Here is a 21,397-nt window from a genome sequence, read left to right on the forward strand (position 1 = left end):
GACCGGTGCGGGAGGAGCTTTTCCGGGGACGCTTTGGTTCTCGTCAGGAGGCAGCGGCGACTGCGGTTGTGGTGAAGGAGAAGGAGGAGGAGGAGGAGGAGGGAGAGGAAGAGGAGGAGGAGGAGGAGGAGGAGGCCGCAGCAGCGGCGGCGGAGGCGGAGGAGCCATGGCCGGCTTCGCCGAGCTGGGGCTGGCGTCGTGGCTCGTGGCGCAGTGTAAACAGCTGGGCCTGAAGCATCCCACGCCCGTGCAGCAGAACTGCGTCCCTGCCATTCTGGAGGGTGAGCGTCCTCGTCTCCCCTCCCCACCCCCCCTTGGTGATAGATGAGAAGGCCTGGGTTCAAATCCGGCCTGCATACTCCGCTCTGAGCGAATGCATCGCTGAGCAAGTCGCTTTGTTTCTCTGCCTCAGTTTCCTCATCTGTAAAATGTCGATAATAACAGCACTTACTCTCGGGGGTGTTGGAAGGATAAAATGAGATACTATACGTCTAGCTCTTTGCAAATCTTAAAGGGCGATAGCCCTTTTACCCATTACCATCGCTGTGTCGGCAGCCTGCGTTCTCTGGGCCTCATTACCATCCCCCTCCCTTCATCTTTCTCAGCCACTTGTTCCTTTTTTCTTTTCTTTTTTTTATTTTTATAAATTTGTTTGTTTATTTTTAGTTTTCCACATTCAGTTCCATAAGATTTTGAGTTCCAAATTTTCTACCCATCTCTCCCTTCCCCCCACCCCATGACGTCATGTGAATTGATAAGAGTCAGCCACTCATTCTTTATCACCTCTCCTACCTCCCTTTCATTCCCCAATTTCTTCAACCTCTGACTTGCCTCAGCCTCCATCCTCTTCCTCCCTCATCCCCCTGCATGGCATCCACCCTGCTCCCTATAATAATAACAATCTCTGACGTTTATATAGCACTTTTTTCCTAGGTGATCTCATTTAAGACCTCAGTTCTTCAGCTCCCCCTCTCATCCCCCTCAGTTCCCTTCCTCATTCCCTGCTGTCTCCTTTGCTCTCAAAGTCCTTGCCTTTCATCCTTCTAGGTACCCTGTGGATTCTTCCTTCTGCCTGGTCCTTTCCCTCCTTTTGCCCCTCTAGAAAGTGTCTTTCCACATTCCCTCCCCTCTTCCCTCATGGGCTTTAAATTTCTCCAGGCTCCTCCTATCTGAGGCAGCAGCTGGTCCAGCGAAAAGAGTCCTGGAGTGAGAATCGGGAGACCCACCTGGATTCTGCCCTGTTGGATGTTTGCCTGTGCTGCGGACTTACTGGGGTGCTCTGGAAAAGTTATTTCCCCTCTGGAAGGTGGGGCGAATAATACTTGCACAACCTCCCAGGGACAAAATTAGAAAAGGTATTTAAAATCACTTGGTAAAGTGCTTTATGAGCAAAAGGTTATGATTATTATTGTTGTTGTTGTCATCTTAGGTCGAGACTGCATGGGATGTGCGAAGACTGGCAGTGGCAAGACTGCAGCTTTTGTTCTGCCTATTCTGCAGAAGTTGTCTGAAGACCCCTATGGCATTTTCTGTCTTGTGCTCACGCCCACCAGGTATGGCCAGGTTTATCTTTCCAGTGAGGTAACATTTACTGTAAGGCCTTTCCCTTCCCTCCATTATTAGGACTCTCCCTCTTGAAGGAACTTAATGTTATATTATGTATTAATTAGTTAATAAATATTTGTTAAATAAGTGGGGCAGCTAGGTGGCACAGTGGATAGAATGCCAGGCCTAGAGTCAGTAAGACTCTCTCCTGAGTTCACATCCAGCCTCAGATACCTACTAGCTGTGTGACCTTGGGCAAGTCACTTATTCCTGTTTGCCCCAGTTTCCTCATCTGTAAAATGAGCTGGAGAAGGAGATGGCAAACCACTCCAGTATTTTTGCCAAGAAAATCTCAAATGGGGTCACAGAGAGTCGGACATGACTGAAAAACAACTAAACATTTATTAAATGCCTACTATGTGCCAAGCACTGCACTAGGGATAAAAAATACAGTGGTTAAAATAATCTCTACTTCAGAAAAGAGCAGGGAAGACAGAATATAAAGAAAATAGATACAGAGTTACTCTTTACAAAGTAGTTTGGCAGGGAGGGTACTGCCAGTGGTGGAGATTAGGAAAGATGTCGTGTGGAAGGGGGTACTTGAACTGTCTTGAAGGAAGAGAGGGCTTTTATGAAGCGGAGCCGAAGGGAGATTGCATGTCTGACAGCTAATGCAAAGGAGATGAGATCGAGTTTCACGTGGGAGCAGCAGAGGGAAGACTAGTTTAGCTGTACCATGGAGTTTAGGAGAAGGAGTCACGCCTAATGAGGCTGGCAAGATTGGTTGGGACAAGATTGTGAAGGGCTTTAACATATTTAAAGAGTGGCTTTAAAAAAAGAGAAGCATTTGTTTTATTCTGAAAGCAATAAGAAGCAACTATTAACAACCTTGCACCCATCAGAACTCATAAATGATTGAGAGGGGAGGTAGGTAGTGTTATTTATCCCCATTTTACGATTGAGAAAACTGAAGCAAGCAGAAGTTCAGTGACTTGTCCAAGGACACATTCTATTACACACATGAGGCTGATCTGAACTCACTCTTACTGATTCCGGGCCCAACATCACCTAGCTGCTGAGAGTAGAGGATGGGTTTAAACCAGTTTCAAATCCCACTTCTCCTGTTCGTTACATTCATGACCTTGGGCAAGTCACTTAACCTCCGTGGGTCTCAGTTTCCTCATCTGTAAATTGAGGGGGTTGGACTGGATAGCTTCTGAGGTCCTTTTCAGCGTTAAATATGTTTTCCTGTGACAGAATCTTAGGGCACACCCACAGTTAGGGGAGGGACGTGGATGAGGAGCCCCCTAAGGAAACAGAAGAGTGGTGAGCAGGTGTAAGGAATGCCAAGAGAGAATCTCCAGGAGAAGAGAGAAGTCATCTTACATAGCAGACAGGTTGGGAAAGATGAGGGCTGTAGACAGATCATCATGTTTGGCAAGTAAGAGATCGTTGGTAACTTTGGAGAGCAGGTTCATTGGTGTGATGATGTTTACACTTACTTGTGCATTGATACCAGTCTATCGATAGATAAACATTTAGTAAGCCCTTTCTATATGTTCTGGGCAAAGAGGTTAGAAAGACAGAAATTAAACATTCCCTGCCCTGAGGGAGCTCACAGTCTGTGAGAATGAGGAATGGGGAAACCATGTGCAAATCGATCAATAGACACAAAATACCAACAAGGTTAAATTTTTTTCATTGCTCTTGGAGGAGGAGAGGCATGAACAGCTGCTGGGATCAGGAAAGGCTTCGTGTAGGCGATAGCCCTTGAGCTGAGTTTTGAAGGAAATTCCGTAGTGGAAAAGGTGTACATTTCAGATGTGGGAGACTACCTGTGCACAGGCATAGAGAGAGAGGAGTTGGATTTTGGAGGAATGGTAGGAAAGCCAGTTTGGGTAAACTGCAGAATGTCTTCAGGGGAATGATCTGTCTTCAGAGTGGAAAGGTAGTTGGAGGCCAAGGTATGAAGGGCCTTCACTGCTAAAACAGAGGAGTTTGTTTTGATCTAGAGGTCCTAAGAAGCCGTTGGGATTATGAATCTTGAGAATGACTTGGTCAGAATTGTGCATTAGGAAGAGATGTTAGTGAGGGGAAGCCTGCAGGAAGAGGAGAGGGGAGCCTGAACTGGGGCATCGGCATGGGAGGCATTGTGGGGTCAGTTGGACAGAGGTGTTGATTAGGTTGATTAGGTATGGATTAAACGGATCATAAGGAGTTAAAGATAACTCAGAGATTGCAAACCTCATTGGCTGAAGGACTGTGGTGCTCTTGACAGAAATAGGCACGTTCAGAAGGGGGAAAAGATTCTGTTTTGGACATGTCAAGTTTGAGGTACACATGTGACATTCTTTTCAAAATATCCCATAGGGAGTCAACAGGCATTTACTAAGCGCTTATTATGCACCGGCCATGGTGTTAAGTACTGGAGATACAAAGAGAAAAAGCAAAAATGGTCCCTGTCCACAAGGAACTTATTTATTCTGTTCGGTAGTTTACTTTTCGATGGGGGAAGGTAGCCTTGGAATTGAGTCCCAGGCAGAGAAGTTTGAATTATGGTGGGCAATAGAAAGCCACTGAAGGTTTGTGAGCAGAGTAGGGACATAACCAGATTTATGGATAAGAAATATAGGGTGTCCCAAAAGTCTTAGTACAGCTTTAGTACCTTAAAAACCGAACAGAGACTTTTGGGACACCCTATGTATAAAGTAGCTGAAGTGGGATTAGAGCACCAACTGGAGGCAGGAGGATCTAAGGAGGCTTTTGTGCCTAGGCCTGTGGTAACGAGGACCTCTTCTGAGGGATTCACAGAGGGGACAGCTATAAATGGTGATATACAGGTGGAATCCATAGGACTTGGTGAAGGAGAGGGGAGGGAGAGAGAAACTCTGTAACTTAAAATATGGGGGGCTAGATGCCCTCTCATGGTAGCACCACACCTATCACAGATTCATAGAGTTGGCAGAGCCCTCGAGGGCATCTAGTCCAACCCGTTCCTCAGCAGGAATCTCCGCTGCAGCATCTGAAAAATCATTGTCAGATCTCCATTTGAAGCCTTCCAGTGACAGGGAACCGTTCAGGGCAGCCCATTCCACGTGTGGACAACGTACCTTGCTAGCAGTGCTTTCCTTATATCCGGTCTAATCTGTCTCTCTGCAGTTTCCATCCATTGTACCTCAGATTAAACAGAGTAAATCCAGTTCTTATTTCATCAGTCAGTCAATAAACATTTGTTAAGTGCCTACGATGTGCTAGGCAGCGCCGGGGATACAGAGAAAGGCAAAAGACACACATGACAACCTTTCAGATAAACATTGATCTCACCTTTAATCTTCCCTTCTCCATCCCACTTCCTTTAACTGGTCCTTGTGTGGCCTAGTGTCCAGTATGCTGACCATCTTGGTCACCTCAGTTTGAATGTGCTCTGGTTTGTCAATGTCCTTGACATGGTGACCAAAACAGGATGTAGTCTTACCCAGGTAGTTACAGGAAGACTGTCCCTTCCTCATTCTGGATGCTCTTGCTCTCTTTATGCAACCCAGGATATCATTAGCTTTTTCACTGTCATGTCACACTGTTGAGTTACATTGAGCTTGCAGAACACTCAAACCTCTAAATCTTTTACATGAAGAATGTAGTCTAGCCCCATCTCCCCATCTTCTTGCACAGCTGAATTTTTGAGTCTCAATGTAGGCCTTGACAATTCTATTTCATTTTATTAGATTTGGCTGATTGTTCTAACCTATTAAGACTTGTTCATTCAACTCACATGTAGTATTTTCTACGTACAGGGCACTACTGTGTTAGGTGTTTGAGATACAAAGATGAAAAATATCCCAGTTCCTGCCTTTGGTGGCTTCCATTCTACAGGGATAGGAGGTGGTGGTAGTATTAATGGAGAAAAAGAGATGAATGAAAAGCTATCATGGAGATAGAATTCAGAGGACTTGCTCCGTAAGTGATTAGATATAGGGTAAGTGAGGGATAGGCAAGAGTCATTCAGGTCTCAGGCCTGGGTGACTGGATGGATAGTGGGATCAGCAGAAATAGGAAAGTTGGGAGGTTGGGACTGGTTTTGGTGAGGCACAGGTATAGAAATGGAGAGAGGATTTCCATTTTGTACCTGTTGAACTTGAGATATAGGAAGGACCATCCAGATGGAGCTGTACACCAGATAGTCGAAGAAGTACTGTGGTGCTGAGGGGAGAGGTTAGAGCTGGCTCTATAGACTTGGGAGCCATCTATGTAGAACTGAGGATAACTTAACCCATGGGAACATCAGAGATCAGCACAAAGAGAGAAAGAAGAGAAGAGTAGAGACTTAGCTGGCCAGGAGAGGATGAATAACAAAGGAGATTGGAGAGTGATCAGATAGCACTAAGAGAGCCATGAAGTAGCAGTTTCATGAATGCCAAGAGAAGGAGATCCGGAAAGAGAGGGTCAGCAGTATCCAAAGCTACAGAAAGGTCAAGGATGATGAGGACTGAGAAGAGATCATTGGACATATCTGTAAGGGGATAGAGGGCAGCTGGAGTCAGGAAGACCAGAGTTCAGATCCAGCCTCCAACACTTAATAACTGTGTGACCCTGGACAAGTCACTTCATCCTATTTTCCTCAGTTTTCTCAACTGTAAAATGAGCTGGAGAAGGAAATGGAAAACCACTCCAGTATCTCTGCCAAGAGAACCCCAAATGGGGTCAGGAAGAGTCAGATATGACTGAAATGACTGAGCAACAAGAACAAATAAGAGGAAAGATAGTGAGCTTAATTTAGGTCATGTGGAGCTGGAAGAGGATGGTGAGACACCCAGGTGTAGATGCAGGTCTGACATTTGAAACCACGAGGACTAATGAGATTGCCAGAGGAGGGAGTTAAGAAGAAAAGGCCCACGGACTGATCCCTGGGGAGACTCATATTAAGGAATCGGGAAGAAGATAAGGAGGGAGAGGAAACCAGCAAAATAAAGAGCATCCAGCAGAAGGGGGAGGCTAGGAGTGTTAAAGGCTGCAAATAAGTCCTGTAGAATGAGCACTGAAAAAAGGCCCCCTGTTGGGCGATGAGGAGCTCATTGGGAATTTTTGAGAAAACCATTTCAGGAGAGTGTGAGGGAAAGGACCTCAGCAGCCAGGGGCTGAAGGAGGGTCATGAAAAGTGAGCCGTGGGTGTAGACAACCTTATCTAGAAGTCTAGAAGAAGGCAAAGGGGATTGTGGAGGTTTAAAACTGTTACCAGGCAGATGAAAAGGAGCCTGAGGAAAGGGAAAACTAGCTTCCTTATTTGTAAAATGGAAATAATGACACTTACACTACCTTGCCTAGAAGGGTTCTTTTGAGATCAAATGAAATAATATACATGAAAAGGTTTTGCAGTTATGAGGCATTATATTAATGTAATCTCTCCCTACTACTTTTCTTTTTTTTTTTCTTAAATTTGATTTTATTTTCAGCTCCCTCTCATCTCCCCTACTCCGCATTAAGAATGGAAGAAAAACAAAACTCATTATGAACATATACAATCAAGCAAAACAAATCCCCCATTGGCCGTATCTAAAAAAAAAATGTTTCAATCTGTACTCCAGTTCATCAGCTCTTTGTCTGGAAGTGGGCAGCATGTTTTGTTATGAGCCCTCTGGAGCAGTAGTTGGTCATTGTGGTTTTTGTCCTTTCAATATATTGTTATTATACAGTCATCTCTTGACATTCGCTGGAGTTAGGGGCACAGGACCCCTTGAAAGTGAAAAACCATGAATACCTCCAGGCCCCCTTCCAAACCTTTATTTTCAATAATTCTGATCATTTATTTAACACACAAAACAAGTAAAACAGCACACTGTACCCATAAAAATGTTGTAGTTTCTATTCAAGAGAGATTAGTATCTTACACATCATGCAGAGTCTTCTTAGCCACTGGTGTTGCTGCTTTGTGGATTTCCTTCTCCATCACAAAGCAAGGAAAATTTTGGGAGAAAGTCATTGACTTGAGTCTGCATGGTAGAGGGACAAAGAGGGGGCATTCCCAAAGAGAGTGCATACACGTAGCCTGTAGTTCTTTTAGCACAACTAAAACTTTCAACAAAATTTAACTATTTATAATAAATATATGTATGCATCCTTGTAGTGGTAAGTGATAAAATAGATGAATAATATTAATAAATGGTTAATAGCAATTTATGACTTAATAAATTTTTTTAAAGTTTTCTTTACACATGTCATCTGTGATTTCCACAGTATGCTGCCAATCTCCAAAAATTCCCACTTAATTATCGAGGGCCAACCTGAGAATGTCCAAAGATGAGTGGTTCTCTTGGCTTTACTCACTTTACTTTGCATCTCTTCATATAAGTTTTCCTAGATTTCTCCTTCATCATTTCTTTGCAGAATCACATTCACATACCATAGCTTGTTTATCCCCCATTTGATGAGCACCCCTTCAGTTTCTAGTTCTTTGCTATCACTAGAAGAGCTACTATAAATATTTCTATATATATGGATCATTTTCCTCTTTCTTTGATCTCTTCAGGGTACAAACCAAGTAACAGTATTGCTAGGTCAAAGGGTATGCATAATTTAGTAGCTTTTGGGGCATAATCGCTTTTCAGAATGACTGGACCAGTTCATAATTCCACCAACAGTGCATTAATGTATCTATTTTCCCATAGTCCTTTCAGCATATGTAATATTCTTTGTTGTCAACTTTGACATTCTTGTGGGTGTGAAGTAGTACTTCAGATTTGTTTTAATTTGCATTTCTCTATTAGTGATTTAAAGCGTTTTTTTTTAATATGTTTATTGATAGTTTGGATTTTCTCCTTTGAAAATCTGTTCATATCTGTTGACCATTTATCAATTGGGGAGTGGCTTTTTTTGTTATAAATGAGATCTTTATCAGAGAATTTGCTGCAAAGATTTTTCCCCCAATTTCCTTCCTCTAGTTTTAGTTGCAGTTGTTTTTGTTTGTGTAAAAACTTTTAAATTTTGTGTTATCAAATTGTCCATTTTATCTCCTATGACCCTTTCTCTTTTTTGGTCATGAACTCTTCTCTTATCCGTAGAACTGACAGGCAGTTTCTTCCATGCACCTCCAATTTGTTTACAGTGTTGACTTTCCTGTCTAAAGCACATACCTACTGTTTTTCTTTCTTTGGTTTCCTGGTTTTACTGCTCAGAGCTGAGCTGGACCACAAAAATCCAGCATAGTAAAAAGGTTCTGACTTGGACCCTCGGGCCAGTGAACGGGAAGGTTGTCTAGTTAGCTCTGAAAAGTGTCCTAGCCTCTGGATGAGTCACAGCTGCCTCTCCACAAAGGCTTGGCCTTTGGAGACTGGGAGCACTTCATTATTTGAGCAGACGTTCTCAGAGGCTGAACAATACTTATTCCCTGACATGTTGGTGGTCAGTTTTTGCAGAAACCCACATCTTCCTGAGGCTATTTATTCTCTGCACTTCTGAACAACTCTCAGAGGAAGTTTTCCCTTCTCTTGAGCCCAGATCTGCCTGTGAAACATCTATTCCTCGCTTCTGCTTCTGTACCCATGAGGCCAAACCGAACAAGGCTGAGGGTCTTCTACATGACAGCCTTTTGAATATTTGAAGGCTATGATCTTTGTATCCTCCCCGTCTCCTCTTTTCTAGGGTAAACATCCCCAGTTCCTTGGGCAGCGTGGCACAGTCTAGCATTGGGTCCTTATCATCCTCAGACTCTGTGTCCTTTCCAAAATGTGGTGCCCAGAGCTGAGCACAGCGCTCCAGATGGGGCCTCACCAGGGGTACCCAGCTCTTAGCAGTACCTCCCAACAGCTCCTGACATTAGGCAGCCTAAAGTAGCATTAGCTTTTTTTTCATTATCATGTGCATTTTTCATGTAAATGTGTGGTCCACCACTGGTGTTGACTTATATTGAACCTGACGTCCACTGAAACCCCCAGGTCTTTTTCACATATGTTGTGGTCTAGTCATGCTTCCCCTATTCTGTATGGGCCTAGTTGCTTTTTTTTAAACCCAGATTTTACTTTGACACACCTGTGACCTTTCATCTTTTCAGCTCTGATTCATCTTTCCAGCCTGATAGAGCACTAGAAAAGTAACACAGTGGAGTACGAGGTGCTTCCTCTGGGACCCCTCTGTGCTGAAGGTGATACAGGGCCAGAAAAAAAATGAAAATGTAGATTCACTGAGACACAGGGAAAATTTAGCTTGTTGATCTGAAGATAAAGACTGCCTTATAAGGATAAAAATGTAGAAAGCACTGTATGTTAGTGGTAATTAATAGTAGTAGTATTAGAAAAATAAAATAGGAAAGTTCTTTGCCCTTAGGATGAACAATCATAAAAGCATGTATGGGTGTACACACACACACACACACACACACACACACACACACACACACACCATCATCATCATCATCAATCCAACATTATATAATATATATTCAACAGTGGAACCCTTGAAGAACTGGATGAAATCAATAGAAATAATAGACATTTAGGTGTTCTGTAGCATAGTATTAATTTTAGATATACCTACCAAATAATTTTCTCCTATAGAATAACAGAGAGACCCAGTTTTGCCATTAACCACTTGTACGTTCTCAACCAACTCTCTGCTTCACTGTCAATTGCTGCCTCTAGGATGAGGGGCTTGGAGTAGATAATCTTTAAGGTTCCTTGTATTTGGTTCCACTGTGCATGCAGAGCCAGGCTTACCTGGGGAAGCCTGGGGTATGCCACATCATGTACTTTGGGGTCTTTAAGCAACTTTGTCCTGTGCCCCAAGGATCCTTTCTTGGCTCTCTGCTACTTAACGTGTTCTTGGTTACTAAAGGCATGGAAAGTCTCCTCAGATTTGAGGAGAACATAGGGCTGGAAGGTGGCTTCACACAGACCTTGACAGGCTAGAACATTGGGCAGAAGCTAATCAGATGAAATTTGATAGGGATGATAAGTGTGGATTCCTCCACTTACATTAAAAAATCAACCTCACAGCTACAGAATGGGGAATAGCAGTTCACCTGAGAAAGGGGTTTGAGTGGATTGTAAACTGACCCGTGGGAGGTGCTGCGTCTTAGGAAGGATGTTAATAAGCTGAGGCACATATGTTGGGTGACGAGGATGGAGAAGTCTCTAGTTCATGCTGTGTTCAGATTGGCTGAAGAAGCCAATTTTGCTTGGACAAGAGAAGGTGTGCTAACGGACCTCGAGTGGTTGGCTGCCCCTGAACCAAGGACTAGATTTACTGTGCTTGGCACCTGAGAGCATGGCTAAGAGCACTGGGTGGAAGTTACCCTTGGATCCTATGTGGAGCAGATTGGAGAGAGGATTCCTGATCAGGTCGAGCTTGGAGATACCCTCTTAGGGTCCTCCCATGTCTGTGACTCTGTTACTTAAGGTAGGCTTGGGTACGTAATAGGATTCAAGAAAATGTTCGTGGGCCTGACACCCAATCTACATGAGAGGCTGTAATTGATACAATGGATTTGGAATTAGGAAGATCTAGGTTCAGCCTTTTTTCCTTCCTTGGCACTAGCTGTGTGACCGTGAAGGACAAGTCATTTAATTCTTTCAGTCAGTCAGTCAGTCACCAAACATTTATTAAATGTCTGTGTATTATGTGCCAGACACGGTGCTAAGCACTAGGGATACAAATATGAAAAAGAAAGTCTCTGCCCTCAGTTTCTCATCTGTAAAGTAGAAATAAGAATATTTGTAGTACCTACCTCAGAGAGTATTTTCAGGATTAAATGAGATAATAGAGTTACAGTTTCCAGAACACCATTCAGGTGTAATGTGGTGCGGTTCTGTCTTACAGAGAACTGGCCTATCAGATTGCTGAGCAGTTCCGTGTCCTTGGGAAGCCATTGGGCCTGAAGGACTGTATCATCGTTGGAGGAATGGGTATGTGAGTCCTGGGCCCTGCTATTCCCTGAGTAACTCTCAGTGGTGATAACAGAGAGTGCTGCCCTGGGGAGGGGTCTCTGGGGGTCCTGATACTTACTTTGCTGCTTTCCTTTCCTTCTTCGGATGCCTACAGACATGGTGGCCCAGGCTTTGGAACTGTCCCGTAAGCCCCACGTGGTCATCGCAACACCAGGCCGCCTGGCCGATCATCTCCGGAGCTCCAGCACCTTCAACATCAAGAAGATCCGGTTTCTGGTGAGCCCGGTCCTGTCTCCCTCGGCCCTCCCCGTTCTTCCTAGTCTGGGATCTCTGGGAGTCTCCAGTCAAGAGATAGGGGCTTCCCATCAGGCCTTTGAGAAGCTGTCATCCGTCACCTCCAGGATGGGGAGCTCGATCTCAATGCACATTCCATTCAGCAGATGCTGGTTATGTGCTTGTTCTTTGCAGGCCCCTGGGGTTCCCTTTTCATCTTCTTCCAGTCCCGTCAGGCTTTCTGCTGAGTCTCTGTGGCAGGCCTTCCCTCCTTCCACCAGACCCAGGAGCTGGCTTAGGTGGCCTCCTGCCTTCAAGAGGGTTGAGAGTCTGGGGACCCAGACCCCAAACCTGGCTCTTGTCCTTACGTGCTGGCTCAGTGGACCTCTCCGCCCCTGCACTTGCTATTCTATCAGTGGAGCCCATGCTCTTCCAACCCCACATAGGCCTAAGGAAAACCCTGCGTAAACCCCAAGGCCCCATAGAAGGCTGAGCTGCCATCATCACGGCCCATCTGTTGCCAGGTGATGGACGAGGCTGACCGGCTGCTGGAACAGGGCTGCACCGACTTCACCAAAGACTTGGAAGTGATCTTTGATGCAGCACCAGCCCGGCGACAGACACTCCTCTTCAGCGCCACCCTCACTGACACGTTAAAAGTTCTCCGGGGAATCGCTTCTAATAAGCCCTTCTTCTGGGAGGCCCAGGCTGAGTGAGTGACACACTCTGTAAAGAAATGCCCCCAGGCTGAGAGGGACCTGCTGCTCATCTCCTATCTCCTGGCCCGATTCCCCCTTTCACTTGCTCTGAAGGGCCCACATACCAGATCTGGCCTCGTCTTAACTTATTCTGTCTCATCTCCCTTCAGCTCCTGCCTGGAAAGAAAAGGAGGGAAGATGATAAAATGGAAGGAATTGTGGACTGGGAGGCAGGACACTGGGTTCTGGGCTCTAGCCCTGGTGTGTGACAGTAATTGAGGCAGGAAAGGGTGTCCACACCTAGACCAGAAGAATCTGGGTGAATGAGGGAGCCTGTGCCCCTTGGGGCCCTCATCCTGGCAGCTCTCGCTGCCTTCCTAGGGCAGCCTCTTTTCCAAGTGCCTTCCCTCTACTCCATCACACTGGAGGGGAGCCAGGCCCCCAAGTGTCAGCCTTCCCCTTCACCGCTCTCAGGGTCCGCACTGTGGAGCAGCTGGACCAGCGCTACTTGCTGGTGCCTGAGAAGGTAAAGGATGCCTACCTTGTTCACCTGATCCAGACTTTTCATGATGAACATGAAGACTGGTCCATCATCATCTTCACCAACACATGCAAGTAAGTAGAGAGGTCATATCCTGACCTCCCCATGGCTTTGTGTGCAGCCTCCCTGATAAAGGGCCACCTAACACTTTCCATGATGGGAAATTAGCAAGACAGGAGCAGAGGTGGGGCTTTGGCTCTTCCCCCCTTAACTATACCATCTCTCTTAATAGTTGACCCTGTCACTGAGACCCCAGGGTGCCTTCAGAAAGCTGTTTTTTTCTTTTGAAGGACCTGCCAGGTATTGAACATGATGCTGAGGAAATTCAACTTCCCTTCTGTAGCACTCCATTCCATGATGAAGCAGGCAAGTAGATGGTGCTTTTGGGCCCGACTTCTTCCTGGCCTGTGGTGCCCTAGGAGGCTATCCTCCCCATCAGGGCCCATGTGCCTGGTCCAGAAAGATGCTCTCCCGAAACCCATCCCTGTTTCCTCCTTTTCAAACTGTACTCTTAGTGGGGGCTGGAGGCAGGTCCAGAGACGGGGAGTAAGGCGCCATGAGGCATCTCTTTCTCCCCAACAGAAAGCTCGTTTTGCTGCTTTGGCCAAATTCAAGTCTAGCGTCTACCGGATCTTGATTGCAACAGATGTGGCGTCCCGGTAAGAGGGAAAAGACCCCTGGCTAATGCAATGCCTGGGGTTCCAGTCTCTCCTTCTTGGCCTCTTCCCAACACACAGACCCTCAAGGCCACCAGGGAGAGCTGGGTTGGGAGACCTGGTTCAGGGGCAGTAGGAAGGTATTGGAAAGAGCTCCAGGTGGGGCCTTGATTTCTTTTTTTTTTTTTCCCTGAGGCAACTGGGGTTAAGTGACTTGCTCACACAGGGTCACACAGCTAGTAAGTGTCAAGTGTTTGGTCTGAGGCCAGATTTGAACTGGGGGCCTTGATTTCTAGTACTGACCTAGTCACTAACTCCTGTGACCTTGGCCAAGTGAGCACCTCTTTCTGGGCCTCAATTTATTCATCCATCAAATGGGGATAATCCTCCTTACAAAACTGTTGAGTTATTGGGGTTTCCATCCATTATCAAATGAGTTATTGGATAGAAAGGTGCTTTGAAAAGGGAGTAAAGTGTTAGAAAAGAGGCTATTGATAGAAAAGAGGTATTTATTCTGGTGATAACAAGGTTCTTGCCATGCTGTGGCCTTCCCTGTTCTCATTCCCAGAGGTTTGGATATTCCCACAGTGCAGGTTGTCATTAACCACAATACGCCAGGCCTCCCTAAGATCTACATCCACCGAGTAGGGCGGACTGCCCGAGCAGGTGAGCAAAGTAGGGTCTGAGGGTGGAGACACATGGAGGTGCGTGGGGCAGGACCTCTTTGGAATCCCTCAGCCCCAGCCAGCCAGGCCTCTGTTTGGTGTACAGAAGGGCCTTGGGCCATGGTGAGTAGTGGCCCCCAACAAACCTAGAGAGCCCTGCAGGTGCCAGAAGGGGAGAAAAAAGCCCCTTGGATTTCTGGGCTGGCTAAGGCGGGGAGCACAGGGGCCCACCCGTCCCCATTTGGTGACTCCTCTTGACCTCCTTTCAGGGCGTAACGGCATTGCCATCACACTCGTGACTCAGTATGACATACACCTGCTACACGCCATCGAGGAAGAGATCAGTGAGTGGATGCCCTGTATCTACTTGGGTTTGACACCCCTGAGGGCGCCAGCTTCCCCCACCTGGTGCCCTGGATCTCCAGGGAAGAGCCAGGGCTTCTCGGCCTAGCGCTCTCACTGCCTCTGACCCTCCCTTGTTCTCCACCCCCTGCAGAGAAGAAGTTGGACGACTTCAGCGTGGAGGAGGCCAAGGTCCTCAAGATCCTCACCCAGGTCAATGTGGTCCGAAGAGAGTGTGAGATTGTGAGTGTGCCCAGGAGCCTGGCAGGAGAGGGGCGGGCGGGCTGGGGCAGCTCCCAGCATCCTCAGGGGCCGGAAAGACTGCCAGGGAGTTGACTGCCTCCGCTCAGAGCAGGAAGCCCTTCTGGAGCTGCCTTGACAGGCGTGAAGAGGCCTCTGCTGGGGCCTGCCCTTCACCCGCCAGGCGGCCGGGCTTAGGGCCCGTGGGGCCTCCATTTCTTCATTGATAAAATGAGATCAGATGGGGACTAGATGTTTTCTGCAGTCTCTCCTGGCCCTGGCTTTTGGTGCTTGTAATTCTGTCTTGCTGCACTCCAAGGAGAAATAGAGGAGTTCACGATTCTCCAGGGTGTCTCCTCAGCCCCACTCCTGGCCCTTCTAATGTTTCCTTCAACTCTCCCTAGAAACTGGAGGCCACAGACTTTGATGAGAAGAAGGAGATCAATAAAAGGAAGCAGCTGATCCTGGAAGGGAAGGTAGGCACCCACCCATGGGGCCCAGGCCCGGGGCCCGGGGCTGGGGCCGGGGTGGGCGTGAGCAGCATCGGCCAGCTGGGGACCAGAAGAGGGGAAGGCTGGCATGTGACCCATGCAGGACCCAGACCTGGAGGCCAAGAGGAAGGCGGAGCTGGCCAAGATCCGGCAAAAGAATAAGCAGTTCAAGGAGCGTGTGATGCAGACCCTGCAGAGGCGGGCAGCCTTGAAACTGAAGAGGAAACGGCAGAAGCGGAAGCAGCAGCAGCAGCTGCAGCAGCAGCAGCAGCAAGAGCAGATGCAGCAGAAGCAGCAGAAACAGAAGCAGAAGCAGCAGAAACAGAAACAGAAGCAGAAGCAGAAGCAGCAGCAGCTGTCTCTGACAGCCAAGGGGAAGAAGTGAGGCCCGTGTCTCAGACCCTACGAGGGGCCCTCCCCGGGCCCAGAACAAACATCTGGGACCAGGACCCTCGCCCCTACCCTTTGCACAATGTTGGGATGGGGCCAGAGCTGGAGGGTACCTGGCTCCAGCCACAGTTGTTCCCTTTGACCAGCCTCCAATAAAAGTATTGAGTTCTACGGTTTATCACTTCTGCGTGTACTACTTGGCACTGCTAGGGGCAGGAGAGAGGATGGGGCAAAATGGAGAATACCAGACTAGGAGGTAAAAGGCACCGATTCTAATCCATTTTACCCCTGCAAATATTACTTGCAGAAATAACAGGAATTGAGAAGCAGGGGATGATTTGAACAAAGGAATCAACAAAAGAACGAAAGTACAATATAAGCAGTGACTACAGTAGTATTAATGAGAAAATCCTTTAGAAAGGAAGCTAAGGTCCAAGTAATCAAAACCAATACTGCTCCTAGAGATGAAGGGATGAAAAATGCTGCGCTTCCCTTAGCGGCAGGGTGGTGGCCGTCTCTAATGGAAGATTCCATCAACCTCAGGAGTTTTCTTAACTCTTGCAGTCAAAAAGCCACAGAAAATATTCTGAGGTAAAAATTAAAGGCACCAAGAAAACTTGTTGAAAAGATACCGAGGGGCTTAGACCAGAGAGGGCTCTTAACCTTCTGTGGCGATCTGACCTGCAAAACCTATGGTCCCCTTCTCAAATAATGATTTTAAATGCTGAAAAAATTACAAAGAAAATCAATTATTTCAAAATAAAGATGTAATTTTTCCTATGTTCATGGACTCAAGGTTAAGAACCCTTGGTCTAGACGGTCTGCATTGCATTAGTTCTTCCAGTCTCTGTTTCTGGGCCTGTTCCTTTTCTCTAGGTTCTGATTTGGGGGCGATTGAGGAGGGAACTTGGTTATTGCCCAGGACGTTGTATGGCCCTACCCAGGGGACACCGAGAACACTGGCTCTGTCCTTTGTGTGTGGGGGGTGGGGGTGGGGCTGGAACAGCTCCAGACCCCTTCTCTTCAAAGTGTGCCAAATAATAACCCTCGGAACCTTCCGTAAAGATGTGGCGACTGGGTGAATAAACGTGAATTGAGTAAGCAACAGGCAAAGAGGCACAGTAAGTTTAGAAATTTAATTTCCTTGGACAGACATTGCCCAGATACTAAAAAACCTACAAATTTGAAATCTCACAAACGAACCCTCCCCCGCCACAACTGTCCTCCCTGGCACCTCCCCCCACCCCTGCCCCTTCCATGTGTTCTAGAAGAGGAAGCCAGCTGCCCCTCCCAGCAATAGTCCTGCCCGGGTCCCTCCACTCAGACCACCTTAACTAATGGGGAGAGCAGCTGGAATTAGGGGCTTGCCCCTCCTTGCGGGCATTTACTATCCCAGCCTGGGGCGTCCCCTTCATGCCAGCTTTAGGGGAATGACCATTTCTAGGGCATTCAGGGCTGGATGAAGATGTTGAGTGAACTAGGTTCCTGCCCTTCCTCCCTTCCTGGGAGGGGCCAAAGCTCGGAGGAGTTCTCCAGTCCTAGCAGGGTTGCCGCCCCCACACCCCCAATCCCAGCCCATCTGGACATGCCCCAGCCTGAGGGTCTGAGTCAGAGCCGAGCTGCTGTCTCTTGTCTCTGGTCTCCCTCCTCCTGTGACTCAGATGCCTAAAGGCGGTCAAGCCTGGCTGGACGGGCTTGGAGCTCTGAGCCCAGTGTCCCTGCCAGAAGCTGCAAGGGCTGAGGGAAGGACTGCTTTAAATATAAAACTACTGGAAAAAGAAATGCAAATATCCCACCCCCCTACAAAAGCCATGCCCCATTACCCACCACAGAGCCCATCTTGGCCAGGTCTGGAGGCTGAGGAAAGCATCCAGGCTCCCCCACCCTTGGCCCAGCTGCCCCATCCCACAGCCGGTCACGGGGCGCCATCAGCCAGCCGGGCCAGGCCCTGGCGCAGCTCGCTCAGCTCGCAGATCTTGACGTCCAGGAGCTCGGTGGCCCGGAGCACCTCGGCCCGGGCTCGCTCCCGTTCCCCCCGGGCTTCCTCCAGGCTGCGCTGGGCGCCCTGGAGCTGCCGCTCCATCTCGGTGTACCGGCTCTCCAGCTCCTGGGGGAGTGGGGTGGAGGGACGTTGGCATCACTGCCTCCAAGAGGCATAAGGGGCTCCCCACCCCCCAACACGGAGTCCAGCGGAGCCTGGGAGCTGAAGTCACAGGGTGGGTACATGCTCTGGCACATGGAGCCTTCCTCACACCTACCAACATCTCACCCTTGCTGTGCAGGGTTTCTCGAGGAAAACACCTCTCTGGTCTGGGAGTCAGACCTGGGGTCAAGTCCTGCCTTCTGTCACAAACTCCCTCCGGGGCCTTGAGCAGGTCCCCTCCCCTCTCGAAGTCTCTCGTCCAGCCACCACTCCCCTCACTCTAAAGGCCCCCTACCCCTTCAGTGTGTCTGACTGATTCTACTCACAGCGTGGTCCAGTGGAGACAGCACTGAAGACCTCAGTTCAGATCTAACCTTTGACATTTACTCCCTGTGTGACTTAGGACCAATCACTCTGGGCCTCAGTTTCGAGGCCCCTTCCAGCTCCAGATCTGGGTCTTAGTTTTCCCATGTGTACAAGGGGCAGACTGGAGCATCAGTAACAAGTGCCACGAGAGACAGGCACTGTTAGGGAGCCCCCAGCCTTTCAGGCCCTGCCCCCCGGTTCACCTTAAGTTTCTGGAGGGCCTCCTCCCGGTCCCGTTCAGTCTCTGCTTCCCGATGACTGCCCTTTTGGCTCTTCAACATCTGGATCTCCTAAGAGTGGGAGGGGTGGGGTTTGGGAGTCAGGGTTGAGGGTCAGGTGTCTGGTGCAAGGGTCAAAGGTCAGGGATGAAGAAGTTAGGGGATTAGAGAAGCAGTAGGACCGATGCCAGAGGAAGACTCCCTGGCCTGGGAGCTCCACCCAGGTTGACTGTGTGACCGCCTGCACCTGGTTTCCCCTTTGGGCCTCAGGCTACCCCACTTCAAAATGGGAATAATACTAATAATATACACTGCCTATGTCATCCGTAGGGTCTAAATAAGACTCAATAGCTGGGGAAAGTGAAGATGGGAAAGGGAGAGGTCACAGGCCCATCCCCACTGCTCTACACCCCTCCTTTTCCAGGCACACGCACCTCATCCTTGGTCTTAATTAGCACCTCCAACTCCTCCAGCCTCTGGCTCAGCCCATCCTTCCCGCTCTCCCCGGGTGTCTCCGAGGGTCCCTGGGCCTCAAGCTCAGCCACCTGCAAGGCAGAGGGTGCTGGGGTCCGGCCTACTCCCCCTTCCACCTCTTCCTCTCACTATACCCCCCCACACAATATATGCCCATTTTTGTTCCGTCTCAGATGAGAAGCTCCGAGGGCAGGGGTTTTCCTGGCTTGTGGGGGCCCAGAGCAGGGCAACACTCACAATTCTTAGGCCTGGGGCAAATTCAGCTAAGTTGGTAGGGAGTGGGCTGCCCCAGGTAGAGTCAAGTTGAGAGCCGGTCCTCTGGAGTGCACAAGGGGCCCCTGGGGCACAGTTAACCTTATCAGCTCCTGGAGAGGAGAGGTAGCAGCAGGCCCGAGACCCTAGACAGGGATGGGCAGAGGGTCCAGAGAAGCCCATGGGAGGCCCACATCTTCTGGACGTCACACATCTTGTGGCAAAGGCCCTGCCTTCCGGGCTTTCTCTCAGAACCAGGCCTCGCTCACTGCTCGCTCTGGCCTCGCCTACCCGAAGCCTAAGCCGCTCAGTCTCCTCCTGATAAGCCTCCAGCTGCTCCTTCCACCGTTCCACGTTGGTATTGGCCTCACGGAGGGCAGCCACCAGCTTGTTGTTATTGTCCTGAAGGGTGAAGAACTCTGCTTCCCACTGCACCTCGCCCACAGAGCTGGGGAGACATGGGGAGCAGTGGGGAGCAGGCCAGGGGAAGGCCTGTGCTACCACCCTGGGTCAAGAGGGAGGGGACATGTGTGAGGGTGTATCTCAGTGTGTATGTGAGATGTCTCAGTGTGTATGTGAGATGTGTGCACGTATGCGTGTGGGGGTAGGTGTGCAGTGTATGTGTATGCGAGTGTGAGGTGTCTATGTATGGGGGTAAGTGTGTAGTGTGTGTGTGTGAGGTGTCTATGTATGGAGGTAAGTGTGTAGTGCATGTGTGTGTGAGTGTGAAGTGTCTATGTATGGGGGTAAGTGTGTAGTACATGTGTGTGAGTGTCAGGTGTCTATGTATGGGGGGATAAGTGTGTAGTGTGAGTGTGAGGTGTCTATGTATGGGGGTAAGTGTGTAGTGCATTGTGAGTGTGAGGTGTCTATGTATGGGGGTAAGTGTGTAGTACATGTGAGTGTGAGTGGTCTATGTATGGGGAGTAAGTATGTAGTGTATGTGAGTGTGAGGTGTGTATGTATGGGGGTAAGTGTGTAGTGCAAGTGTGTGTGAGTGTGAGGTGTCTATGTATGGGGGGATAAGTGTGTAGTGTGAGTGTGAGGTGTGTATGTATGGGGGTAAGTGTGTAGTGCATGTGTGAGTGTGAGGTGTCTATGTATGGGGGTAAGTGTGTAGTACATGTGAGTGTGAGTGGTCTATGTATGGGGAGTAAGTGTGTAGTGTATGTGAGTGTGAGGTGTGTATGTATGGGGATAAATGTGTAGTGCAAGTGTGTGAGTGTGAGATGTCTATGTATGGGGGATAAGTGTGTAGTGTGAGTGTGAGGTGTCTATGTATGGGGGTGTGTACTGTATGTGTGTGTGAGTGTGAGGTGTCTATGCATGGGAAGATAAGTGTGTAGTGTATGTGAGTGTGAGGTGTCTATGTATGGGGTAAGTGTGTAGTGCATGTGTGTAAGTGTGAGGTGTCTATGTATGAGGGTAAGTGTGTAGTGTGTGTGTGTGAGTGTGAAGTGTCTATGTATGGGGGGTTAAGTGTGTAGTAAATGTGTATGTGAATATGCAGGGGTATGTGCATGTATGGAAATTTGAGTGTGTGAGTATGAGTGTGTGAATACGTATGTAAGGTATCTGTATGTATGTGTATATGGGATAAGTGTGCAGTATATGTTTGTGTGTGAGTGTAAGGGGGTATGTACATGTATAGATATCTGAGTATGTGTATATGTATGTGAAGTGAGTCTACATATGTGAAGGGGGTAAATGTGCAGTGTATATGTGTGTAAGTGAGGGTGTATGTGCATGTATGGATATGAGTGTGTAAGTATGAGTGTGTGAATATGTATGTGAGGTATCTGTATGTATATGTGCATGGGATAAATGTACAGTGTATGTGCGTGTGAGTGAGGGTGCATGTGCATATATGGATATCTGAGTGTGTGAGTATGAGTGTGTGTGAATATGTATGTGAGATGTGTGTACGTATGTGGGGGTACGTATATAGTATATATGGAGCGTGAGGGTCTGTGTGCATATATGGAAATCTGAATGTGTGACTATATGAGTGTGTATATGAGTGTGTATGTGAAATATGTGTATGTATGTGTGTGAGGGATAAGTGCACAATATATGTGTGTGAGTATGAGGGGGTATGTACATGTATGGATACCTGAGTATGAATGTACGTGAATATGTATTCGAGGTGCGTCTATGCATGTGTGTGGGTTAAGTATGCATGTGCACATACATGCAGTATATGTATGTGTGAGTACACAGGTGTGTGTACA

The 21,397-nt window shown here is 48.0% G+C and overlaps 2 protein-coding genes across 4 annotated transcripts in view; one reads left to right on the plus strand and one right to left on the minus strand.

Moving 5' to 3' along the window:
* Positions 1-151: 151 nt before the first annotated feature.
* DDX49 (DEAD-box helicase 49) lies at positions 152-15,891 on the plus strand. Of its 2 annotated transcripts, XM_027853217.1 has the most exons (14): positions 193-281; positions 1,159-1,306; positions 1,430-1,553; positions 11,350-11,435; positions 11,572-11,693; positions 12,215-12,402; positions 12,863-13,003; positions 13,220-13,295; positions 13,512-13,588; positions 14,154-14,251; positions 14,520-14,594; positions 14,747-14,835; positions 15,237-15,308; positions 15,427-15,891. In XM_027853217.1, exons 2-14 carry the CDS (start codon positions 1,246-1,248, stop codon positions 15,706-15,708), a joined length of 1,491 nt encoding a protein of 496 aa, XP_027709018.1. In that variant the 5' UTR covers positions 193-281; positions 1,159-1,245; the 3' UTR covers positions 15,709-15,891. The 2 variants fall into 2 exon arrangements, with proteins under 2 accessions (XP_027709017.1, XP_027709018.1); XM_027853216.1 differs by lacking the exon at positions 1,159-1,306 and having other exon boundaries at positions 152-281.
* A 944-nt stretch (positions 15,892-16,835) lies between these two features.
* HOMER3 (homer scaffold protein 3) overlaps positions 16,836-21,397 on the minus strand; it is an 11,146-nt gene continuing 6,584 nt past the window's right edge. For both annotated transcript variants that reach the window (XM_027853032.1, XM_027853033.1), the window contains exons 7-10: positions 19,458-19,614; positions 18,875-18,985; positions 18,426-18,512; positions 16,836-17,820 (exon numbers count right to left, since the gene is read on the minus strand). In XM_027853032.1, coding sequence (XP_027708833.1) covers positions 17,629-17,820; positions 18,426-18,512; positions 18,875-18,985; positions 19,458-19,614 — 547 coding nt within the window. In that variant the 3' untranslated portion in view covers positions 16,836-17,628. The remainder of the gene's footprint in view (positions 17,821-18,425; positions 18,513-18,874; positions 18,986-19,457; positions 19,615-21,397) is intronic.

This window comes from Vombatus ursinus, unplaced genomic scaffold, assembly GCF_900497805.2.
Source record: "Vombatus ursinus unplaced genomic scaffold, bare-nosed wombat genome assembly UNPS02009918.1, whole genome shotgun sequence".
Taxonomy (NCBI): domain Eukaryota; kingdom Metazoa; phylum Chordata; class Mammalia; order Diprotodontia; family Vombatidae; genus Vombatus; species Vombatus ursinus.

Bases quoted from the DNA above. Each gene is read 5' to 3' on its own strand.
- DDX49 (XM_027853216.1), top strand. From the start codon at position 167: ATGGCCGGCTTCGCCGAGCTGGGGCTGGCGTCGTGGCTCGTGGCGCAG. The intron at 13,296-13,511 runs GCAAGTAGATGG...TCTCCCCAACAG, and splicing joins TCCATTCCATGATGAAGCAG to AAAGCTCGTTTTGCTGCTTT. The intron at 14,252-14,519 runs GTGAGCAAAGTA...ACCTCCTTTCAG, and splicing joins AGGGCGGACTGCCCGAGCAG to GGCGTAACGGCATTGCCATC.